Source organism: Palaemon carinicauda, chromosome 37 (assembly GCF_036898095.1).
Source record: "Palaemon carinicauda isolate YSFRI2023 chromosome 37, ASM3689809v2, whole genome shotgun sequence".
In the NCBI taxonomy this organism is placed as follows: Eukaryota; Metazoa; Arthropoda; class Malacostraca; order Decapoda; family Palaemonidae; genus Palaemon; species Palaemon carinicauda.
Genome location: NC_090761.1, coordinates 49,566,727 through 49,590,389, shown reverse-complemented (window position 1 = coordinate 49,590,389; position 23,663 = coordinate 49,566,727). Strand labels below are relative to the sequence as shown.

The 23,663-nt window shown below is 39.7% G+C and overlaps 1 protein-coding gene across 6 annotated transcripts in view; it reads left to right on the top strand.

Annotated features, from left to right (window-relative positions):
* Positions 1-23,461, top strand: part of Nedd4 (E3 ubiquitin-protein ligase Nedd4) — a 115,781-nt gene extending 92,320 nt beyond the window's left edge. For 3 of the 6 annotated variants that reach the window (XM_068361168.1, XM_068361170.1, XM_068361167.1), the window contains 6 exons: positions 6,066-6,172; positions 13,761-13,894; positions 14,380-14,488; positions 15,186-15,305; positions 15,648-15,817; positions 22,491-23,457. In XM_068361168.1, the coding sequence (XP_068217269.1) occupies positions 6,066-6,172; positions 13,761-13,894; positions 14,380-14,488; positions 15,186-15,305; positions 15,648-15,817; positions 22,491-22,593 (743 nt within the window). In that variant the 3' untranslated portion in view covers positions 22,594-23,457. Of the gene's footprint in view, positions 1-6,065; positions 6,173-13,760; positions 13,895-14,379; positions 14,489-15,185; positions 15,306-15,647; positions 15,818-22,490 lie in introns of all 6 variants that reach the window. The other 3 variants (XM_068361171.1, XM_068361169.1, XM_068361172.1) reach the window with 2 other exon arrangements.
* The last annotated feature ends 202 nt before the right edge of the window (positions 23,462-23,663 follow it).

Below are 23,663 nucleotides of genomic sequence, written 5' to 3'. Positions count from 1 at the left end.
AGTTAGACATTGGTTATTGCAGAGTAAAATATTTTTGTAGTTAAGTTTATCAGTTCTTCTGTTGAAACTGTGTGTATATGACTTAATTAGATTCCAGATTAATTGTGCTATAATTTATGTATTCTTAATTAAAAGTAAAGTGCCTTTTGTAAGCAAGTGATGTGGTAAAAGTGATATCTAGTTGTAAATATTTGTGATAACTAAGATTTATTTGTTACCATACATAAACTTTCTACGTAAGTTTACTTAATTTGGAGTGGGTGTAACTTACGGGTGTCATAAAGGTCTTCTAAGAATACTAAATGACTGTGACACACCTATCATAAAAGGACAGACAAAGGTGAAGTTAAGATAAAGCTTAGACAAAGTAATTTATCTAAATAGGTACCTTATCAAACACAAATATTGTAGTAACAGCTGAGGAATTAGGACTTAAGACTCAATACTAAATAGTAATACCTCTAGATACAAAAGTTTCTGTGTACGAAAAGACATATGAAGATTATTTCTCCTCATATTATGAAAAAACCCTCAGGATACAAAACAAAGTTGACACAGCCAACGAAAAATGATTTTAAAATTCGCTCACCGCACAAACTGTAAAAACGTCGCAATCGTCTTGTTCTGCCATTGGTTATCTCCCTACCCTGATTCTAATTACTGCTTTAAGATCCTGCTCTCCTATTAATCGGCATCTTTCCCGTCATGCATCTACTAATCGGTGTTCCTCGACCATTTCATTTCGGCAACACTCTTCTTCAGATTGATTTCATGTGGGTTATTTCAATTTCGTACTCGAGTTTTCGTGTTGCTTTATTCAATCCGTAATTCCATAGCCATGGGACTCATAAATTGCTGAGGTTCAAGGAAAGAAGAGGAGGATGCTTTCTATAGAGATGAAGCTGGAGATAATCAGGAAATATGAGACTGGCATGCAGTTGAGTGTAATGGCTAAGGAGTACGGTATGGCCGAAATCCGTTGATGATAGGCACCATCCTTAAGCAGAAGGAAGCCATCAAAGCAGTAACTCCTTCTAAGGGCATGAAAATAGCAAAAAGAGAGAAATTTGATTTTAAGTTTTTTATAATAAGTGTTTATGTTTTCTGCCATTTATTAATGCATTTCGTAAAGTTTAGTGTTCATGTTTTCTGCGTTTGCCCCCCTCCTCTGCCATCACTTACGCTTTCGGACATCGCCTCACTCAACATTTTCGTATTATTTTACGTTTATTATTGCATTATGTTCTAATATCTACTTCATTTGAGGTTAGCAATATTGAATGATGCAAATGTATTTGTGTCTTTCATTCTGGTTATACCCTTGATATAAAATTTAATGTGGTGTTTTCGTAGGGCTTGGAATGAATCGGACGATTTATATGTAAAACGCGACACTTTATACGAAAAAATCTTGATTCGAAAGCCACTCTGAAATTAATTAATTTCGTATCCTGAGGTGTTAATTTACACGTTTTATGTCAGCAAAACACTGAATTTTGATTCGTCTGACCGACTTAAACTCCTCGGTTCCATTAAATCCTCCGACTTTTACTCATATTATTATTGGTATTACTAGCCAAGCTACAACCCTTGTTTGAAAAGCAAGATGCTACAAGGGTTGTAGCTTGGCCAGTAATCACAATGATAATTCTCAGTTTGGAAAGGAAAGGAAACAGAGAAATAAGGAATGAACTATACAGTATACAGTATGAGATTGAAAAAGAAGAATTATAAGATGAATCAAGATCAGTAATAACGTTTAAATAGATCGGGCATATACTGTATAAACTATGAAATAAGACCATCTCAACATGTTGAAGAGAAAGGAATTTTCAACAAGTCGAACTTCTGAAGTTCCACAACTTGACCTGTTAGATTAGGAAAATCATTCCACAATATGTCCACAGCCGCAATAAAACTTCTAAAATACAGTGTAGTATCAAGCCTTATGATGGAGAAGGCAAGGTGGTACAGTCTTAGTGCAAAGGATGGTCAGAATTGACAGTGTTAGAGATTAATTATGCTTGTTTAGAATATACCAACATCATTAATTCTCCATAATATTTTAATCATCGCACAATGCAGATTGAGTGCAATGAATGTATTGTTATTGGCCAAGTTACATACTGAGCCTTAGTAACACTAAGAGAGGGGGAATCAACTACAGTAGGGTCTCGAATTAAGCGTGTTCGAATTACACGATTCCCCTTTTCCACGATCGCTATTTTTCGAAAATAAATTTTCTGTATCCACGAGGCTGTTCAAAGTTCGCGAGTCAAGCACTACAAAATGTATCAAATCTATAGTCTTTTTAAGTATATTGGTAGCCCTAAATACGGTGATTTATAATAAATGTTACAAAACAATATTAACATTACATTTCATTAACATAATTTCATGATGAATAGCCTATTTAAGGATAAAATTCCACAACAATGAAATCAACTGTTAACTGTGCGAGTCCAGCTGACAAAATGTAAACAGAAATGTGGTTACGTTCTCGGCAATCTTTATCTTTCTCCAACCTTACGATAATTGTAATGGTAGTGTTAATGATGGTATATTAAAGCATTATTTTTGTTTAGTACAGTATATTTAAAAGCCTTATTTTTCCCTCTGGGCGTTCAAGGTTTTCACGAGTAGACTGGGTTCGTTTATCGGCAGTGAATAGCCTAAACTTCGGTAACGAGTCGTCAATATTTTGTCATATTTTAAACAGTAGGCTATACATTTGATTTGCAAACATTGGTTTTGTAGAGTAGACGGTAAAATAAAATCTAGAGAGAGAGAGAGAGAGAGAGAGAGAGAGAGAGAGAGAGAGAGAGATTTGATGGCAGAAATCTCTCTCTCTCTCTCTCTCTCTCTCTCTCTCTCTCTCTCTCTCTCTCTCTCTCTCTCTCTCTCTCTCTCTCTCTAGATTTTATTTTACCGTCTACTCTTCAAAACCAATGTTTGCAAATCAAATGTATACTGTTTAAAATATGACAAAATATTGACGACTCGTTACCGAAGTTTAGGCTATTCACTGCCGATAAACGATAACAAACCCTTTAATGCAAACTAACTGTATCCTTTGATATTCCTCTATATTTATCACGAATTCCTTCTATACCTCCTCAGACACTCTTATTTCAAATATCTAAATTATTCTTATCACAACTAACACCATCTAGTCATTTTCATTCCATTATATCTATTATTCATCTGAATCTTATTCCCTTTCCTTATTCTGTTTATTCGATGGGATTCGTTTTTCCCTTTACCGTCTTTCAGAATCTATTTTTAGCCACTGGCAACCAAATCCCCCCTTCCCCCGTCTCCTACCGTCTCCCCTGCGAGTCCACCCAGCCTATCTCATCACTCCCCCCCCCACCTTCATCCTCCCCTGTTCTAGGTCTGTAACCTTCTGCGTCATAATATCTCTCTCTCTCTCTCTCTCTCTCTCTCTCTCTCTCTCTCTCTCTCTCTCTCTCGTTATACAATAATTACAAATAGATGAAGAAACCAAAATCGGTTTTCTTGATGTGTCAATTAAATACAAAACGAAAAAATTATACCGTGTATACATCCATTTCAATCATAGCTTAAAATACGGTAACCGATTTCGTCAGCAAACCACTATTTTTTAGGAAACACCATTCTATTCCAGAAAATTTTTACTCTTTAAATGTCAATTGCGCTATAATAAAACATGTACTTATGTTAAATTTCTGGTGTGTTTTAAAAATCGAGTATTGCTAACTTCTTTTTGTTTTACTTTCGGCTGTGATCACATCAGCTGATGTCTAGCTTCCGCGCGAATACAATAACAAAGAATTGTTTACACCATTTCTTAACTTATTCAAACCATCTATACATTTAATATTACATAAACACCAATGTGTTATAACCTATCATATTTATTGTTTAGTACTTTAAAACCATCTCTCTCTCTCTCTCTCTCTCTCTCTCTCTCTCTCTCTCTCTCTCTCTCTCTCTCTCTCTCTCTCTCTCTCTCTCTCTCTCTCTCTCTCTCTCTCTCATCGAACGTTATAGCGGTAACCTAATTGTTCGGTGACTTTAAAAATAGGCCTAGTACTTTCTTCTTTACCTTTTTTGCATATGGATCCATAATTGAGGTGGGTACAAGTTGACTTATAACTGAAGTTAGGAAAAGTATTTTGGATATGGAAAGGACAATTATCTTTCGTAACAGTTTAGAATTATCGTAAGTTATCACTCTGTCATTAGCGGCAGTTTGCTATTGTGGATTAAACGCATAAGGAAAAAAAAATTTCCAGCTTTGCTACGAATTTAGGAATTTATATGGATACGGTAAGTAAAATATTTGTAATAACATAATGTTTACTAAATGTTTGTAATATCATTAGTTATGACTTAGATCATGTGTGTTTAATGCATTCGTTTGTTTATTATGATCGAAGATGGAGCGTAAACAAATGGAAGGTTTCCGTTTCAGGCGGCATCATAAAGAAAAACATTTCATAAATGGCATTCATTTCATTTATTTGAAAGTTCTAATAAAAAATAATTAGAACATTGGTAATAACAAATTCAACATATAATCTATACTTGGTAAAATTGCTGTCAATTCAAAAACACAGATGTATAAATGCGTCTGTTTCTTCGTTGTGATCAGAGATAAACGTAAACAAAACATTGGTTGTCGTTTTCTATTCTGCTTTTTAGCGTGTTTAGGAAACGCATGATATAAAATCGCCTTTATTTTGATAATTCTGGATTTTCAATCATACAACAAGCTAGTCTATAGAGTGATGGTTTTGCTATTCACCAGTTGTATTATACAATAGATATGACAAACATTAAAATTTGTCTGTATTTTGGGTTGTGTTGTAACGGGAAATATATGGTGTTTACACCTATCCTGGTTATAATTTTAACCATTTTTCAAGTTATTAGAACTTTAAAGTATATTAAATGTTTTATTTATTTACAAAAACAATTTGATATTATAAAGAAATACAGTATAGTACAAAGAAAGTATTGGAAATGGGTAGTAAACACATTTGAATAGGCAAATTGCTGGTTGCCATGGCCACAATGGAATTATTTCTGTTAGTTGTGTGTTTCGAAATTCGCGATTTTCCATTTACACGAGGTCATTAATCGACCAAATTCTCGCATAATTCGGGACCCTACTGTAGCTCCATGTAAAACTTGTTTACTTCACATTTAAAGTAATATCTTGGAAGATTAGCTCTAGACTCGCTTGAATAGCGTAGACAGGCCAAACCATGGATATATTACTCGTGTAAGCATGAAATAAATCTGAAAAAGAAAATCCCTAAAAACTTGAGATTAAAAAAGTAGAGGTGTAATGATACATACATATACCAAGGCACCTCCCACAATTTTGGGGGTAGCCAACATCAACAAATGAAACAAAAACAAAAAAGGGGACCTCTACTCTCTACGTTCCTCCCAGCCTAACAAGGGACTCAAATGAGTTCAGCTGGTACTGCTAGGGTGCCACAGCCCACCCTCCCCCGTTATCCACCGTTATCCCACTCTAACCCTTTGACACTGCTGTGACGATCTGTCTTTTCCCAGCAGATGGAAAGGGTTGTAGTAACTAAGTTAAAGGAGGGAAGTTAAAAATTGTGGGAGGGGAAATTTTTTTTTTTTTTATCATCATCATCTAAAGTCGTTAAGTTGGCACATCCACTAGAAATAGATTTTAGTTTCAAAATCCTGGTGATAATGAAGTCAGAGATGACATATTTTTCTCATTTTTTCTCTGGTTAATAGTTTAACTAGCTTATAAGGGGAAAAAATGCTTTGATTTTGTGTCACTCCTAAGCAAAATTGTAAGAAAAAACCTTGTAATGTCCAGGTCTTTGTGCATTCATGATACAGTACATTTTATTTATTATGCATCCAAATAAGTAATATATATGTAATATGGCTACTGTATATTCTGTATTAGTTAAATTTTTTGTCTCCAATACATACTTATATAATTTTACAATACATTTTATTTTAAAGAATTAAAATCCATCGTAGTAAATATAAACATTTCATGAGTACTTTCAATTCATTTTCAGCTTTCTTCATAAGACCCTTTTACAAAATGATGCTCAGCAAACCTATTGAACTCAAGGACATGGAGAGTGTAGATTCCGAGTACTACAACTCTTTGCTGTGGATCCAGGTGAGGAATTGAATTATCTTGCAAATATGTCAAGACCATTTTTCAAATATAATTATAGTTCTTAAGTAGCGGTGAAGACAAACCCCATGGGCCACTTTTATGAGCCTAGCGTAGCAATATTCATGATTATTATTATTATTATTATTATTATTATTATTATTATTACTACTACTACTATCTAAGCTACAACTCTACTTGGAAAAGCAGGATGCTATAAGCCCAAGGGCTCCAATAAGGAAAAATAGCCCAGTTAGGAAGAGAAGTAATGATCAAGTACCATGAAATATTTTAAAAACAGTAACAACATTAAAACAGGTCATTCACATATAAACTATAAAAAGAGACATGTCAGCCTGTTCAACATAAAAACATTTGCTACAAGTTTGAACTTTTGAAGTTCTACCGATTCAATTACCCGATTAGGAAGATCATTCCACAACTTGGCCACAGCTGGAATAAAGCTTCTAGAATACTGTGGGGTATTGAGCCTCATGGTGGAGAAGGCCGGACTATTAGAATTAATTGCATACCTGGTATTACGAACAGGATGGTACTGTCGGGGTAGATTTGAATGTAAAGGATGGTCAGAATTATGAAAAGTCTTAAGCAACATGCATAACGTACTAATTGAACAACCGTGCCAGAGATTAATATCTAGATCAGGAATAAGAAATTTAATAGACCGTAAGTTTCTGTCCAACAAATTAAGATGAAAATCAACAGCTGAAGACCAGACAGGAGAACAATACTCAAAATAAGGTAGAATGAAAGAATTAAAACACTTCTTCAGAATAGATTGATCACCGAAAATCTTACAAGACTTGCTCAGTAAGCCCATTTTTTGTGCAATTGAAGAAGGCATAGACGTAATGTGCTTCTCAAAAGTAAACTTGCTGTCGAGAGTCACACCTAAAATTGTAAGAGAGTCAAACAGAGTTAAAGGAATGAGTGATAAATTAAGAATTCATGCTAAATTTAAAAGAGTATAATTCAGACATCTAACGTGTTATTTGTAATTTAAATTCTACACTATTTTCTTAATAACTTACATAAAGGATTGAAAGAATTGCTATTGAGATTATCTATGTGTGTCAAGCAGGCATAATAATATTCCACAGAAACTAAAAGTGGTAATTACAAAAATAGTGACATTATGCAATATTGCATTATTATTACTATCAAGATAGAATAACAAGAGAACCGAGTCATATTTCATGACTCAGGGTTTTAGTTAATAGTTATATTTCACCTTATTATCCCTTGTGAAGCAAGTGGGATATATGTGTCTTAGCAGGTACTATGGATCAAAGGTCATTTTGGTTACAGAACAGCACAACACTTACATTTCAGGGGTGTATTTGAATTTAAAAGGATAGAGTTCGCACATTCTGGCGTCCGCCTAAGATTTAATGCCATTTAAAAAGTATCTGCTTTATTGTGTCTGAAACTTTAGTAGTAAAATTGTTTTTTCAATATTAAACTTACCCGATGATCATATAGCTGTCAGCTCTGCTGCCCGACAGAAAAACCTACGGGCGGAATACGCCAGCGATCGCCATACAGGTGGGGGTGTACATCAACAGCGCCATCTGTCAAGTAGGTACTCAAGTACTCGATGTCAACAAAGAACCAATTTTCTCTCTGTCGTGCCACTGGCAAGACCTACTAAATAAGCTGTTACTAACTGGATTTGTTTTCACAACTATTTGGTGAAGTACACTATTCCAGTTTTGAGCTTTCGCTATGCAGGGGTTTTATCTTCATTTCAAAACTTGAACTCGTTTTGGATAGATTTTATTTTGGTGACAAAGAGAGTATGGACTCTCTTTCACTTTTAAATGGCCGCCCCTTCCCTTAGACGGAAGTGTGTTTAGGTTTTTAGTAATTTTGCTTAACACGTTATAGATCTTTTTTTTTTTTTTATATCTCTCCGCCTTTATTAGGCCTCTTCGATTAACCTTTCCTTTTAGTAGGCGGTCCTAACTTGGAACCAAAGTTAATCAACGTTGAGCCCGTTATATCGTATTTAACCTTTAAAGAATTTAAAACTTTTTAAATTTAATGTTTTATGAAAGAATTTCTTTGATAGTCTCGTACTGTTTTCAAAGATGAACTAACGTTTAGTTTTTTAGTCTTCGCAGTTGTTGACGTTCAGGACGTTCAACTTGCGCTCTATCGTTACGATAGAGAGAGAGTGTATCACGGTTTCACTTTGCAGTAAGAGTAAACCTATTCTAGCGTTTCGTTCATTCTTTCTTAGCTTAAATGGTTTAAATTCTAAATTAAAGGAACTTTTTATTTGGAAAACCTTTCAGTTTTTTCCTTTAGCAAATAACATGTTTTGACGATATATAATTGGGCTCTTCTCTCAGGTGCAAAATCTAGAGAGATAGAGACGGAGGGAGAGAGAGGAGATAAAACGTTTCGTTCAAGCGGGTAACGTTGTTCTCGTTTTACTCTCCTCCCTAGTCGATGTAGGGGAAGAAGGTAAAACGTTTCTAGGGTTTTATTCTTGTTCCCAGGCTATGTGCGGTGAGAGATTGTAAACGTAGTTTATTTGATCTAGTGTTTAGTCTCTTTCCCAGCCACTGAATTCTTTATCTTTATATATGTTTTCTGTTGCATTATACGACTGTTTTCGCAATTACTACCTTTTAATGAAGGGTAGGATTGCGTGTTTCAGGTAGAAATCAGTAAAAGTTTCGATTTCAGTGAAATAATTGCAAAACAGAAAATCAAAGTGATAAAGTGATATGCGCAAAGTGTTACAGTGTTGCGTCCGAGGGTTCGTCTGTTCGTGCCTGTCGTTCACCTAGTCCGGGACCTCTTGCAAGCTCCCAAGCCCAGGGGAGAAGTAATGTCGAACGACTTATGGGTTCCTCAGGCCTTGATCAGCGAACAGACGTTTTTCCCTCCGTGGTTTCGGGAAACCTTGGACCAAGGTCTCGCAGCTTATTAAGTGCAAGTCGGTCCCTTCCGCGCAAGTCCAACGGCCCAGGTGTAGCCACTGGGTCAGTTCGGACTCGCTGCAGTCATCCGACGACTGCACACCTCCCAAGAGAGGCAAGGTGGTACCGCAACAGGCAGTAACTCCGTCTGTTGCCGCACCCGCTGTTTTAGACCCTCAGTCACAACGGACAGTAGCTCCGTCTGTTGCCGCTTTTGTAGACCCTGAGTGGTCTTTACTGCAGTCTATGCAGACTCAGTTAGCTGCGGTTATGCAGGAGTTTCGTGCGGAGAAGGTTAACGCTGCACCCGTTAGCCTACAACCTGCCACGGTTGTGCGCCCAGCTCACGCTGAGGCTGCCTGCTCCCACACTCCGGCTGCGGAGAGGTTGGCGCTCCACCCGTTAGCCTACAACCTGCCACGGTTGTGCGCCCAGCTCACGCTGAGGCTGCCTGCTCCCACACTCGGCTGCGGAGAGGTTGGCGCTGCACCCATTAGCCTACAACCTGCCACAGTTGTGCGCCCAGCAGACGCTGAGGCTGCCTGCTCCCACACTCTGGCTGTGAGAGCTCCTCCACCCATGCGCAGTCGACCCTGCCAGACGCATGCTGACTCCCACAGACGCACGGAGCACTCCGTTGCCGTGCGTGAGCTACCACAACAACAGTAGGGTGGAGTTAAGCTGCCGTGTTTTGACACGGTGCGTCAGCCTCCGCAACCCACTGTGGTTACCACCACTCACCCGCAGCAGACTAGTCAGTCAGGAGTTGAGGCTTCCCCACACAGCTTTGGTTGTTGCCAGCTCACAGACTGTCAAGCAGTTACATGACGTTGCCTTCTGGTCTGCTACTAATGCACCAGTGCTGTATGTCCTCACGCACCTGTTGTGGTTGACAGTTCAGTTTTTGACAGTTCACAGACTGTCAAGCAGTTACATAACGTTGCCTTCTGGTCTGCTGCTTATGCACCAGTGAGACCCTCACTGAGATAACCTAGCTTTTCTCGGACAAGGTTCCTGTGGATGAGAAAGTGCTGTTCTCCCTCCTACTGATATTCCTTTGAGGACACTGTCATTTGGAGAGGAGCCTTAAGCTGCTTAGCCTCCTATGGACTTTAATTAAAGCATAACAAGGCTTCCAGGGATGGTAAATGGTTCCGCTTCAGTCGCTAACCCCGTCTGTTGCCACACCTGGTCCCGTAGACCCTAATGGGCTTTGCTGCAAGACATGCAGTCCAAGCTTGTGTCCTTGATAGAGGACTTTTTACGGAGAAGAACCTTCTGGCCAACAACCTTCCTACCGGTTGGTTGTGCGCCCTGTTGACACTGAGGTATCCTACTCGCGTCCGCCAGTTGAGGTGGTTCCTCCACCGATGCGACTCAGTGTAGGTTGCCAGTCGCACGTTGACGTTAAGCGACGCTCGGAGGTGGTTGTTGAAGTGTGTCACTAGGAAGACGTTCAACAACCAGCAGAGGTGATTTGTTGTGACGCAGTGCGTCAACCTCAGCAACCCGGTAGGGTGTTGACTGCACAACCCAGACAGTCTAGACAGTTTCGGGTTGACGCTGTACTTCCTCGCGTCCCCATGGTTGACAGTTCACAGACTGTGCAGCAGTACCATGATATTGCGTCCGGCTCCGTCACGCATCCACCAGTGCGACCGGATTCAGCGAGTCAGACGTTGCCCACTCCGTTGCCGTTTCCTCATCAGTTTCGGATAAGGAACCCTCTGATGAGGACGTTGCTGAACTAGACGATCAACCCCCAGCCCTGCTATCCATCCAGAAGATGCTGAAGAAGGAACGCTGCCCTGACAGGCTGTGGATGAGTCTGGTAAGGACACTGTCATCCGTGGTTCTTTTGTGTCACTTGGAAGACTACACCTCCGTCCTCTTCTGTATCATCTAGCTTTTCACTGGAAAAAGGACAAGACGCTAGAAGCGGTCTCGATCCCGGTTTCCGGAATGATAAAGTCTGGTCTGACTTGGTGAAAGGACTTTATCAACCTTAGAAAGGGTCTTCCCCTGACTGTTCAGACTCCCAACCACGTTCTCTTCTCGGACGCATCGGACGTAGGCTGGGGTGCGACATTAGGCGGTAGGGAATGCTCGGGATTATGGAACTCGAGTCAAAGGACAATGCATTTCAACTGCAAGAAGCTACTGGCAGTACGTCTGACCTGGAAAAGCTTCAGGTATCTCCTTCAAGGCAAAGTGGTGGAGGTGAACTCGGACAACACCCGGCTTTGACGTACATCTCCAAGCAAGGAGGGACCTACTCTCTGACATGGTACGAGATCGCAAGGGACCTCCTCCCTGGTCAACAGGTCTAGACTTTTCACTAGTAACGAGGTTCATCCAAGGCAACTTGAATGTCATAGCAGATTGTCTCAGTAGGAAGGGACAAATAATTCCAACAGATTGGACCCTCCACAAGGATGTATGCAAGAGACTTTGGGCCACCTGGGGCCAGCCAACCATAGATCTCTTCGCAACCTCAATGACCAAGAGGCTCCCAATAGTTTGCTCACCTATCCCGGACCCAGCAGTAGTTCATATAGATGCCTTTCTACTAGATTGGTCACATCTAGATCTATATGCATTCCCTCCGTTCAAGATTGTCAACAAGGTACTGCAGAAGTTCGCCTCTCACGAAGGGACAAGGTTGACGCTAGTTGCTTCCCTCTGGCCCGCGAGAGAATAACTCACCGAGGTACTTCGATGGCTAGTAGACGTTCCCAGAACACTTCCCCTAAGGGTGGACCTTCTACGTCAGCCACGCGTAAAGAAGGTACACCAAGGCCTCCACGCTCTTCGTCTGACTGCCTTCAGATTATCGAAAGACTCTCGAGAGCTAGAGGCTTTTCGAAGGTGGCAACCAGAGCGTTTGCTAGAGCAAGGGGAACATCCACCCTTAGAATCTACCAATCGAAGTGGGAAATCTTCCGAAACTGGTGCAAGTCAGTATCCGTATCCTCGACCAGTACCTCTGTAACTCAAATAGCTGACTTTCTCTTATATCTGAGGAAAGAACGATCTCTTTCAGCTCCCACTATCAAGGGTTACAGAAGCATGTTGGCATCAGTCTTCCGTCACAGAGGCTTAGATCTTTCCAACAATAAAGATCTACAAGACCTCCTTAAGTCTTTTGAGACCACGAAGGAGCGTCGTTTGGTTACACCTGGTTGGAATTTAGACGTGGTACTAAGATTCCTTATGTCAGACAGGTTCGAACCGCTTCAATCAGCCTCCCTGAAAGATCTCACCTTTAAGACTCTTTTCCTGATATGCTTAACCACAGCTAAAAGAGTCAGTGAGATTCATGCCTTCAGCAAGAACATCGAATTCTCATCCGAAACGGCTACATGTTCTACAACTTGGTTTTCTAGCCAAACACGAGCTGCCTTCTCGGCCTTGACCAATATCGTTCGATATTCCAAACTTATCGCATGGTTTGAAATGAACTAGAAAGAGTATTATGTCCTGTAAGAGCTCTTAAGTTCTATTTAAAAACCTTTACGAGGCCCGTCTGAAGCTTTATGGTGTTCAGTTAAGAATCCATCTTTGCCTTTGTCAGAGAATTCTTTATCCTATTTTATCAGACTGTTAATACGAGAAGCTCATTCCCATCTGAATGAGGAAGACCAAGTTTTGCTGAAGGTAAGGACACACGAAGTTAGAGCTGTCGCAACTTCCGTGGCCTTTAAACAAAATAGATCTCTGCAAAGTATATTCGACGCAACCTATTGGAAAAGCAAATCAGTGTTCGCGTCTTTTATCTTAAGAATGTCCAGTCTCTTTACGAGACCTGCTACACTCTGGGACCATTCGTAGCAACGAGTGCAGTAGTGGTGAGGGCTCCACCACTACAATTCCCTAATTCCATAACCTTTTTAATCTTTCTCTTGAAATGTTTTATTATTGTTTTGGGTTGTCCGGAAGGCTAAGAAGCCTTTCGCATCCTACTTGATTTGGCGGGTGGTCAAAGTCATTTCTTGAGAAGCGCCTAGATTAAAGGTTTTGATGAGGACCTTTAGTATGGGTTGCAACCCTTCATACTTCAGCTCCTAGGAGTCGCTCAGCATCCTATGAGGATCGCGAGGCTCAGTAAGGAAGACGTACTTAAAAAGGCAGAGTAATTGTTCAAGTCGACTTCCTTACCAGGTACTTATTTATTTTATGTTTGTTATTTTGAATAACTGCTAAAATAAAATACGGAATACTTAGCTCATAATAATGTCAACAAGTAATGCTGGTCTCTACCCACCCCCCTGGGTGTGAATCAGCTATATGATCATCGGGTAAGTTTAATATTGAAAAATGTTATTTTCCTTAGTAAAATAAATTTTTGAATATACTTACCCGATGATCATAAATTAAAGGACCCACCCATCCTCCCCAATAGAGACCCAGTGGACAGCGGAGAAAATTGGTTCTTTGTTGACATCGAGTACTTGAGTACCTACTTGACAGATGGCGCTGTTGATGTACACCCCCACCTGTATAGCGATCGCTGGCGTATTCCGCCCGTAGGTTTTTCTGTCGGGCAGCAGAGCTGACAGCTATATGATCATCGGGTAAGTATATTCAAAAATTTATTTTACTAAGGAAAATAACATATTATACCTTGTTGCCTTTTACAGGAAAATGATCCAGCAGATTTAGATCTTACCTTTAGTGTGGATGAAGAGTCCTTTGGACAGACGTCATCTCATAGTCTCAAGGAAAATGGCGCAAACATTCCAGTGACCAATGAAAACAAGTTCGAATATATTGAGTAAGTCTTGAATATGGTCTTAATTATAATCTTTAAGTGGGGTCTCGTTTGTTGTTTATATGTCACTTATATAATGGAATAAGTTAACCATATTGTCTTTGGTGTTCTTTTCTTAAAGAGACCATGGCCTAGGTTTTTTTTTTTTTTTATGAAAAATCAGCCTAAAGCCAGCTTGTGTTTGGGTTTGTGAAACCCAAAATTCAAGCTGTGAAAGTCAGTTATTATTATGGCTAAAGACTTTGCTTAATGTGCATGGTTATCATACCTATAGGTAATCCTCTTTCGGGAAACGCCCAAAGGTTAAATTTCCTGAAAGGAATGCTGTACTGTATTAAGTTTTCCATTAATTATGATTTGACTTTTTCTTCAATGTCGTAAGATATTGCCTTTTTAAAGTCTTCCTATATATCCAGTATTGCGGGGAAAGGAAAAGAGAATGCTATTTCATTTGCTAATTTAAGCCTTGATTCTTTTCGTTTTATTAGGCTGGTAATAAAGTGGAGGTTTGTGCAGCGTATCGATGACCAGATGGAGTCCTTTAGAGAAGGCTTCAATGATGTGATCCCTATCTCGCAAATCAAAATTTTCGATGAAGTAAGTCAAAGTTTACAATTTTATTGGAATGAAACTCGCGTATGTTTTATGGTAGTGGATTTATTTGTATTACTATTGCAGTAAGTTGATAGATTTCTATTACACATATTTATAAATATTGATATTACAGTAATCATATAAGTAAAATACTTGTGGAAGGTTAATTTTATATTTTTTTCATTTGAAATACTTTACAGTAATTTTTAATTTTTTTTAAATTTTGTTAAAGCAAGTTAAGTGGTTTGATTTGCTTGTAATTAATTGCTTCTATGAAAAATTATGTTTTGGTTTATTTTTTGATTTTTTAATAATTGAGTGTACTGTACGCACGTAACTTGGAGTTTTAACGCAATTGCCTTAGTATTTAATGTTTCCAATAATGTGTGTATAAAGCGAGTGCAATATGGATGGTCATCATCAATTATTTCTAGTTTGAAACTGTGTCTTCAGCAAGTATTTCTTTTGATATATAAAATCACAGATTGCATGCAAGTAACCTAGATATAGAATAACTATTTCCCTCAGTTGCTTTGATATAAAGCCCCTGTTAATCAGTAAATAAAAGAATGTTGTAAATGAATATGAAGTCTGTTTGACAAATACTCTTGATTTCACCTTTTCCTTTTTTCCTAATAATTTTTTTACAATAAAGAAAAGAACTTGGAAAATAAGTTTTGATTCTTATTGTTTCTTCCAGAATGAACTTGAATTGCTAATGTGTGGCATCGTCTCTATTGATGTAAAAGACTGGAGAGCCAACACTGTTTACAAAGGCGAATACCATCCCAATCATATTGTTATTCAGTGGTTCTGGAGGGTAAGTGTATTGTATTTCAAAATTATTTTTCCTATGGTTCCTATTTTAAATAAAAATTAAATTACTGGAGATAAATATTTTTAGTCTGCCAACTGTCAACTTAATATTCCCCCTAACACATAAATTTTTACTCTTTTAGATTATAAGTTAAGTAGATGTCCATACTTGCATATACTATTTATCTAAAAATGGTTAGATTTTAGTTTACATTGCATGGGAAATTGGCCTATGCAAGATAATGAAATGGTAATTATTATGTTAGAGGACCTCAATCATTATTCCAATTAATGTAACTTTTCCCTTTCACATCCATAGTGTTTTCATGTTGATTTTTATTTTCAGGTGGTCCTGTCCTTCAGCAACGAGATGCGAGCGAGATTGTTGCAGTTTGTCACTGGCACCTCACGAGTCCCCATGAATGGCTTCAAGGAACTGTATGGAAGCAACGGACCACAGCTGTTCACTATAGAAATGTGGGGCGAGACTAAGAATTACCCAAGGTCACACACTTGGTGAGTAGATGTGAATCCCATTGTTACTTTTCTTCCTTTGGTAGGAGTTACTCTTTAATTTTCACTGTTAGAATTTTTCAATATTAATCTTACCCGATGATCATGTAGCTGTCAACTCTGTTGCCCGACAGAAATCTACGGTCGGGATACGCCAGCGATCGCTATACAGGTGGGGGTGTACACAACAGCGCCATCTGTGAGCAGGTACTCAAGTACTTCTTGTCAACAAGAACGCAATTTTTCCTCTGTCGTGCCACCGGCTAGACCTACTTGGATACGCTGTTGATTCTGGAGTTATTGTTCACGATTTGGTGATGTATTTGCTCTAGAGTTTAGCCTTCGCTATTCAGGAAGCTTTATCATTAGCTTAGCAAGCTTTTGGAATTAATTTGATTTAATTATGGTGACGAAGAGAGTATGGACTCTTTCACTTTTAAATGGCCGACCCTTCCCTTAGACGGAAGTGTTGGTGTCGAAGAGAGTATAGACTCTCTTTCACTTTTTATACCCACCCTTCCCTTAGACGAAAGTGTGTTTAGGTTTTTGGTAATTTTGCTTAACAAAGTTATAGATTTATTTTATATCTCTCCGCCATTTATAGGCCTCTTCGATTAACTTCCATTTATTATAAACTTATAAAAATTAATTTTTATGTTTGTTTATATGCGACCTTTCCTAATAGTAGGCGGTCCTTACTTGGAACCGAAGTTAATTAACATTGAGCCCGTCATATCGTTTTTCCTGTTAAGAATTTATGCTATTTTAATTTTAATGTTTTTGAAAGAATTTCTTTGATAGTCTCGTACTGTTTTCAAAGTTGAACTAACGTTTTGTTTAGTCTCCGCAGTTGTTGACGTTCAGAACGTTCAACTTGCGCTCTATCGTTACGATAGAGAGAGAGTATTTCACGGTTTCACGTTGCAGTAAGAGTAAACCGATTCTAGCGTTTCGTTCATTCTTTCTTAGCTTAAATGGTTTTAATTCTAATAAAGGAACTTTTTATTTGGGAAACCTTTCAGTTTTTTTCCTTTAACAAATAATATGTTTTAACGATATATATAGTTGGGCTCATCTCTCAGGTTCTAAGTCAAGAGAGAGAGAGAGAGAGATAGAGACGGAGGGAGAGAGAGGAGGATAAACGTTTCGTTCAAGCGGGTAACGTTGTTCTCGTTTTTTGCTCTTCTCCCTAGTCGCTATAAGGGAAGAAGGTAAAATGTTTCTAGAGTTTTATTCTTGTTCCCAGGCTTTATGCGGTGAGAGATTTTAAACGTAGTTTATTTGATCTAGTGTTTAGTCTCTTTTCCAGCCACTGAATTCTTTATCTTTCATTATGTTTTTCTGTTACATTGTAATACTGTTTTCGCAATTACTACCTTTTAATGAAGGATAGGATTGCGTGTTTCAGGTGCAAACCACTTAAAGTTTCGAGTTCAGTGAAATAAGTGCAAACAGAAAATCAAAAGTGATAAAGTGATATGCGCAAAGTGTTACAGTGTTGCGTTCGAGGGTTCGTCTGTTCGTGCCAGTTGTTCACCTAGTCCGATACCTCTTACAAGCTCCCAAGCCCAGGGGAGAAGTAATGTCGAAGGACTTATGGGTTCCACAGGCCTTGATCAACGAACAGACGTTTCCCTCCGTGGTTTCGGGTGTATCTACACACGTTGCCGACGTGATCACCCCACCCACACAAAGACGAGAGAGCCCATTTATTCCTCGTCTGCGGAAGAGGTTTCTCGCAGAAACCATGGACCAAATCTTGCAGCTTTTAAGTGCAAGTCGGTCCCTTCCGCGCAAGTCCAACGGCCTAGGTGTAGCCACTGAGTCAGTTCGGACTTGCTGCAGTACGACAACTGCACACCTCCCAAGAGAGGCAAGGTGGTACCGCAACAGGCAGTAACTCCGTCTGTTGCCGCACCAGCGGTTTTAGACCCTCAGTCACAACGGACAGTAGCTCCGTTTGTTGTTGTCTTTCATAGACCCTAGTGGTCCATGCTGCAGACTATACAGTCTCAGCTTGCTCCTTCATGCAGGAGTATCATGCTGGAAGGTTGACAATGCACCTGTTAACCTACAACCCGCCGAGGTTGTGCGCTCAGCAGATACTGCGGCTGCCTGCTCCCACCCTCCACCTGTGAGAGCTCCACCACCGATGCGCAGTCCACCCTGCCAGACGCATGTTCTTGCTGCACCATCTGCTAACATGCGTGAGCTACCGCATCAGCAGTGGGAAGGTTCTGTAGAGCTGCCGGGTTCCAGCTCTATGCGGCATTCTCCACAGCCCATGCAGCATGCTCTGCATACCTTACAGCATGCTCCGCATACCATGCAGCATGCTCTGCATACCTTACAGCATGCTCCGCATACCATGCAGCATGAGCCGCATACCTTACAGCATGCTCCGCATACCATACCGCATGCTCCTCAACCCACCGCAGCCCCTCCCACGCTCCAGCACTCTGCTTTTGTTGTTGCCAGCTCCCACACTCCGACTGCGGAGTAGGTTGACGATGCACCCGTGGGCCTACACCTCCCACGGTTGTGCGCCCGGCATGGCTTCCTGCTCTCACACTCTTGTTGTGAGAACTCCTCCACCCATGCACAAGTCAACCCTGCCAGATGTATGATGACTCCCACACACAGAGCACTCCGTTGCCGTGCGTGAGCTACCACAAGCTGCCGTGTTTTGACACGGTGTGTCAGCCTCCGCAACACACTGTGGTTACCGCCACTCGCCAGCAGCAAACTAGTCAGTCAGGAGTTGAGGCTTCCCCACACAACTTTGGTTGTTGCCAACTCACAAACTGTCATACAGTTACATGACGTTGCCTTCTGGTCTGCTACTTATACACCAGTGCTGTATGTCCTCACGCTCCTGTTGTGGTTGACAATTCAGTTTTTGACAGTTCACAGACTGTCAAGCAGTTTCATACGTTGCCTTCTGGTCTGCTGCTTTTGCACCAGTGAAACCCTCACTGAGAGAACCTAGCTTTTCTCGGATATGGTTCCTGTAGATGAGAAAGTGCTGTTCTCCCTCCTTCTGATATTCCCTTGAGGACTCTGTCATTTGGAGAGGAGCCTTTAGCTGCTTAGCCTCCTATGGACTTTTATTTAAGCATAACATGCTTCCAGGGAGGGTAAATGGTTCCGCTTCAGTCGCTAACCCCGTCTGTTGCCACACCTGCTCCCATAGACCTTGGGCTTTGTTGCAAGACATGCAGTCCAAGCTTAGTCCTTGATAGAGGATTTTTTACGGAGTCAGTGTGTCACTGGGAAGACGTTCAACAACCAGCAGAGGTGACTTGTTGTGACGCAGTGCGGCAACCTCAGCAACCCGATAAGGAGTTGTCTGTACTACCCAGACAGTCTAGACAGTTTCGGGTTGTCGCTGTACTTCCTCGCTTCCCCATGGTTGACAGTTCACAGACTGTGCAGCAGTACCATGATCTTGTGTCCGGCTCCGTCACGCATCCACCAGTGCGACCGGATTCAGCGAGTCAGACATTGCCCACTCCGTTGCCGTTTCCTCATCAGTTTTGGATGAGGAACCCTCTGATGAGGACATGGCTGAACGAGAAGATCAATCCCCAGCTCTGCTATCCATCCAGAAGATGCTGAAGAAGGAATACGGCCCTGTCAGGCTGTGGATGAGTCTGGTTAGGACACTGTCATCCGTGGTGCATTTGGTGTCACTTGGAAGACTACACCTCCGTCCTCTTCGGTTTCATCTAGCTCTTCACTGGAAAAGGACAAGACGCTACAAGCGGTCTCGATCCCGGTTTCCGGAAGATAAGTCTGGTCTAACCTGAGGAAAGGACTTTATCAACCTTTTATAGGGTCTTCCCCTGACTGTTCAGACTCCCAACCACGTTCTCTTCTCAGACGCATCGGACGTAGGCTGGGGTGCGACCTTAGGCGGTAGGGAATGCTCGGGATTTTGGAACTCGCGTCAAAGGACAATGCATTTTAACTGCAAGAAGCTTCTGGCAGTAAGTCTGACCTGGAAAAGCTTCAGGTCTCTCCTTCAAGACAAAGTAATGGAGGTCAACACGGACAACTCCCTGCTTTGATGTTCATCTCCTAGCAAGGAGGGACCTACTCTCTGACATGGTGCGAGTTCGCTAGTGACCTCCTCTCCTGTTCAACAGGTCTTGACTTTTCACTAGTAACAAATTTCTTCCAAGGCAACTTGAATGTCTTAGCAGTTTGTCTCAGTAGGAAGGGACAATAATTCCAACATATTGGACCCTCCACAGAGATGTAAGCAAGAGACTTTGGGTCACTTGGGGCCATCCAACCATGGATCTCTTCGCAACCTCGATGTCCAAGAGGCTCTCAACAGACCCAGCAGTGGTTCTTTTAGATGCCTTTCTACTAGATTAGTCTCATCTAGATCTATATGCATTCCCTCCGTTCTAGTTTGTCAACAAGGTACTGCAGAAGTTCGCCTCTCACGTTGGGACAAAGTTGACACTAGTTGCTTCCCTCTGGCCCGCGAGAGAATAACTTCCCGAGGTACTTCGATGGCTAGTAGACGTTCCCAGAACTCTTCCCCTAAGGGTGGACCTGCTACGTCTGCCACGCGTAAGAAGGTACTCCAAGGCCTCCACGCTCTTCGTCTCACTGCCTTCAGAGTATCGAAAGACTCTCGAGAACTAGAGGTTTTTAGAAGGAGGCAACCAGAGCGATTGTTAGAGCAAGGAGAACATCCACCCTTAGAGTCTACCAATCGAAGTGGGGAATCTTCCTAAACTGGTGCAAGTCAGTATCCGTATCCTCGACCAGTACCTCTGTAACTCAAATAGCTGACTTCCTCTTATATCTGAGAAAAGAGCGATCTCTTTCAGCTCCCACTTTCAAGGGTTACAGAAGCTTGTTGGCATCAGTCTTCCGTCACAGAGGCTTAGATCTTTTTAACAATAAAGATCTACAGGACCTCCTTAAGTCTTTTGAGACCACGAAGGAGCGTCGTTTGGTTACACCTGGTTGGAATTTAGACGTGGTTCTAAGATTCCTTATGTTAGACAGGTTCGAACCACTTCAATCAGCCTCCCTGAAAGATCTCACCTTTAAGACTCTTTTCCTGATATGCTTTACCAGCTAAAAGAGTCAGTGAGATTCATGCCTTCAGCAAGAACATCGGATTTTCATCCGAAACGGCTACATGTTCTACATCTTGGTTTTCTAGCCAAACACGAGCTGCCTTCTCGGCCTTGACCAATATCGTTCGTTATTCCAAACTTATCGATATGGTTGGAAAGGAACTAGAAAGAGTTATGTCCTGTAGAGCTCTTAAGTTCTTTTTTAAAAAACCTTTTTGAGGCCCGTCTGAAGCTTTATGGTGTTCAGTTAAGAATTCATCTTTGCCTATGTCAGAGAATTCTTTATCCTATTATTTTCAGACTGTTAATACGAGAAGCTCATTCCCTTCTGAATGAGGAAGACCAAGTTTGGCTGAAGGTAAGGACACACGAAGTTAGAGCTATCACAACTTCCGTGACCTTTTAATAAAATAGATCTAAGCAAAATATTTTCGACGCAACCTTTTGGAAAAGCTAATCAGTGTTCGCGTCTTATCTTAAGAATGTCCAGTCTCTTTACGAGAACTGCTACACTCTGGGACCATTCGTAGCAACGAGTGCAGTAGTGGTGGGGGCTCCACCACTACAATTCCCTATTTCCAGAACCTTTTTAATCTTTCTCTTGAAATATTTCTGGGTTGTCCGGAAGGCTAAGAAGCCTTCCGCATCCTGGTTGATTTGGCGGGTGGTCAAATTCTTTCTTGAGAAGCGCCTAGATTAGAGGTTGTGATGAGGTCCTTTAGTATGGGTTGCAGCCCTTAATACTTCAGCACCTAGGAGTCGCTCAGCATCCTAAGAGGATCGCTAGGCTCAGTAAGGAAGACGTACTTAAAAAGGCAGAGTAATGGTTCAAGTCGACTTCCTTACCTGGTACTTATTTATTTTATGTTTGTTATTTTGAATAACGGCTAAAATAAGATACGGGATACTTAGCTTCTTTGTTAACATGTATGCTGGTCTCCACCCACCACCCTGGGTGTGAATCAGCTACATGATCATCGGGTAAGATTAATATTGAAAAATGTTATTTTCATTAGTAAAATAAATTTTTGAATATACTTACCCGATGATCATGAATTTAAGGACCCGCCCTTCCTCCCCATAGAGAACCAGTGGACCGAGGAGAAAATTGAGTTCTTGTTGACAAGAAGTACTTGAGTACCTGCTCACAGATGGCGCTGTTGTGTACACCCCCACCTGTATAGCGATCGCTGGCGTATCCCGACCGTAGATTTCTGTCGGGCAACAGAGTTGACAGCTACATGATCATCGGGTAAGTATATTCAAAAATTTATTTAACTAATGAAAATAACATTTTATTACTCTAAATCCATTTCAGTTTTTAAAAACTACTAAATTTTATTTTTCTTTTGACCATCAATTTGTATACCTTTTTTTTTATTTTTGTAGGTTTCTTATGGCTGTGAATTTTGAGATGTAACATATTAGTATGAAATAGAATTAAGATAGAAACAAACTGTTTAGAGTAGTTAAAAAACAGGTACAAATGTTTTAGATATTTAGAGTAGATGTCTTTCGTAATATATTTTGAGTAAACTAATTTTGATGTTTTGCCTTGTCTTTCTATCCTTTAGCTTCAACCGTCTGGATTTACCTCCTTATCAGTCATATCATGAACTTCGAGAGAAATTGATCAAAGCAATTGAGGGGACTGTTGGCTTTGCTGGCGTGGACTAAAATCACAGGGTTAGAGTTTTTGGAAGACAAGCTTTAGAATTAAATAATCTACATAAGACTTAAAACCTGATTACTTAAAACATAAATGAACATATACAGTATATTTTTTGACATTTGTGACTGCTATGCTTAATTTACTTTGGAAATGAGCACAGTATGAAAAACCAAAATTTTCATATTGGAAAATATAACACACGTGAATATAATGGCCTTGATTTTTCTTTGAGTAAGGATTTATATGTATTGTGCTGTAATTTGATGTGGTAGGTATTTACTGTATCATTATCAGTTTATTGTTTGTGTTATAAAATTTTTGTAGCTTATGTTACTGTAGTTGTAGTTTACAAAACAAATTATGAACATATTTGTATTATATATCTCAAAATGTAATAAAGTCCGCTGTTGATTTTTGTTATGTCAGGCTACACAGCAAGTGTAGTTTGGTGCATCTTGGAATTTGGTCCTTGTATGTCGCAAGGTTAGTGAAGTACGAATTTTTTTTACATATATATATATATATATTATATAATGCTGTTTTATTTCATTTTTATTTTTCTTGCTTTCACAAACATTGTATTGATTATTATCATTATTTTTTTCGTTCTTATAATTATCATTAGTTATTTTGAAACCTGTAGTCTATAAGTGGATTTGGGTGCAAGTGAAACCTAATTGCAAATGTGATATACAAATGATAGCCATTGTTAGGGAGGTTATTTAGAATGGTTAAACAAACACTTTTATGGTTATCAAAGAGTGATAGTGATTATTGAATTTTATAAAGATGAGTGGTTGTTGTTTGAATTCTTTTAGATCGTAATAACTGGTTTGTATGAATGTCTGGTTTATATTATATATATCTATATCTATAATTATATAATATATATATATATATATATATATATATATATATATATATATATATATATATATATATATATATATATATATATATACTGTATATATATATATATACATATATATATATATATATATATATATATATATATATATATATATATATATATATATATATATATGTATATATATATATATATATATGTATATAT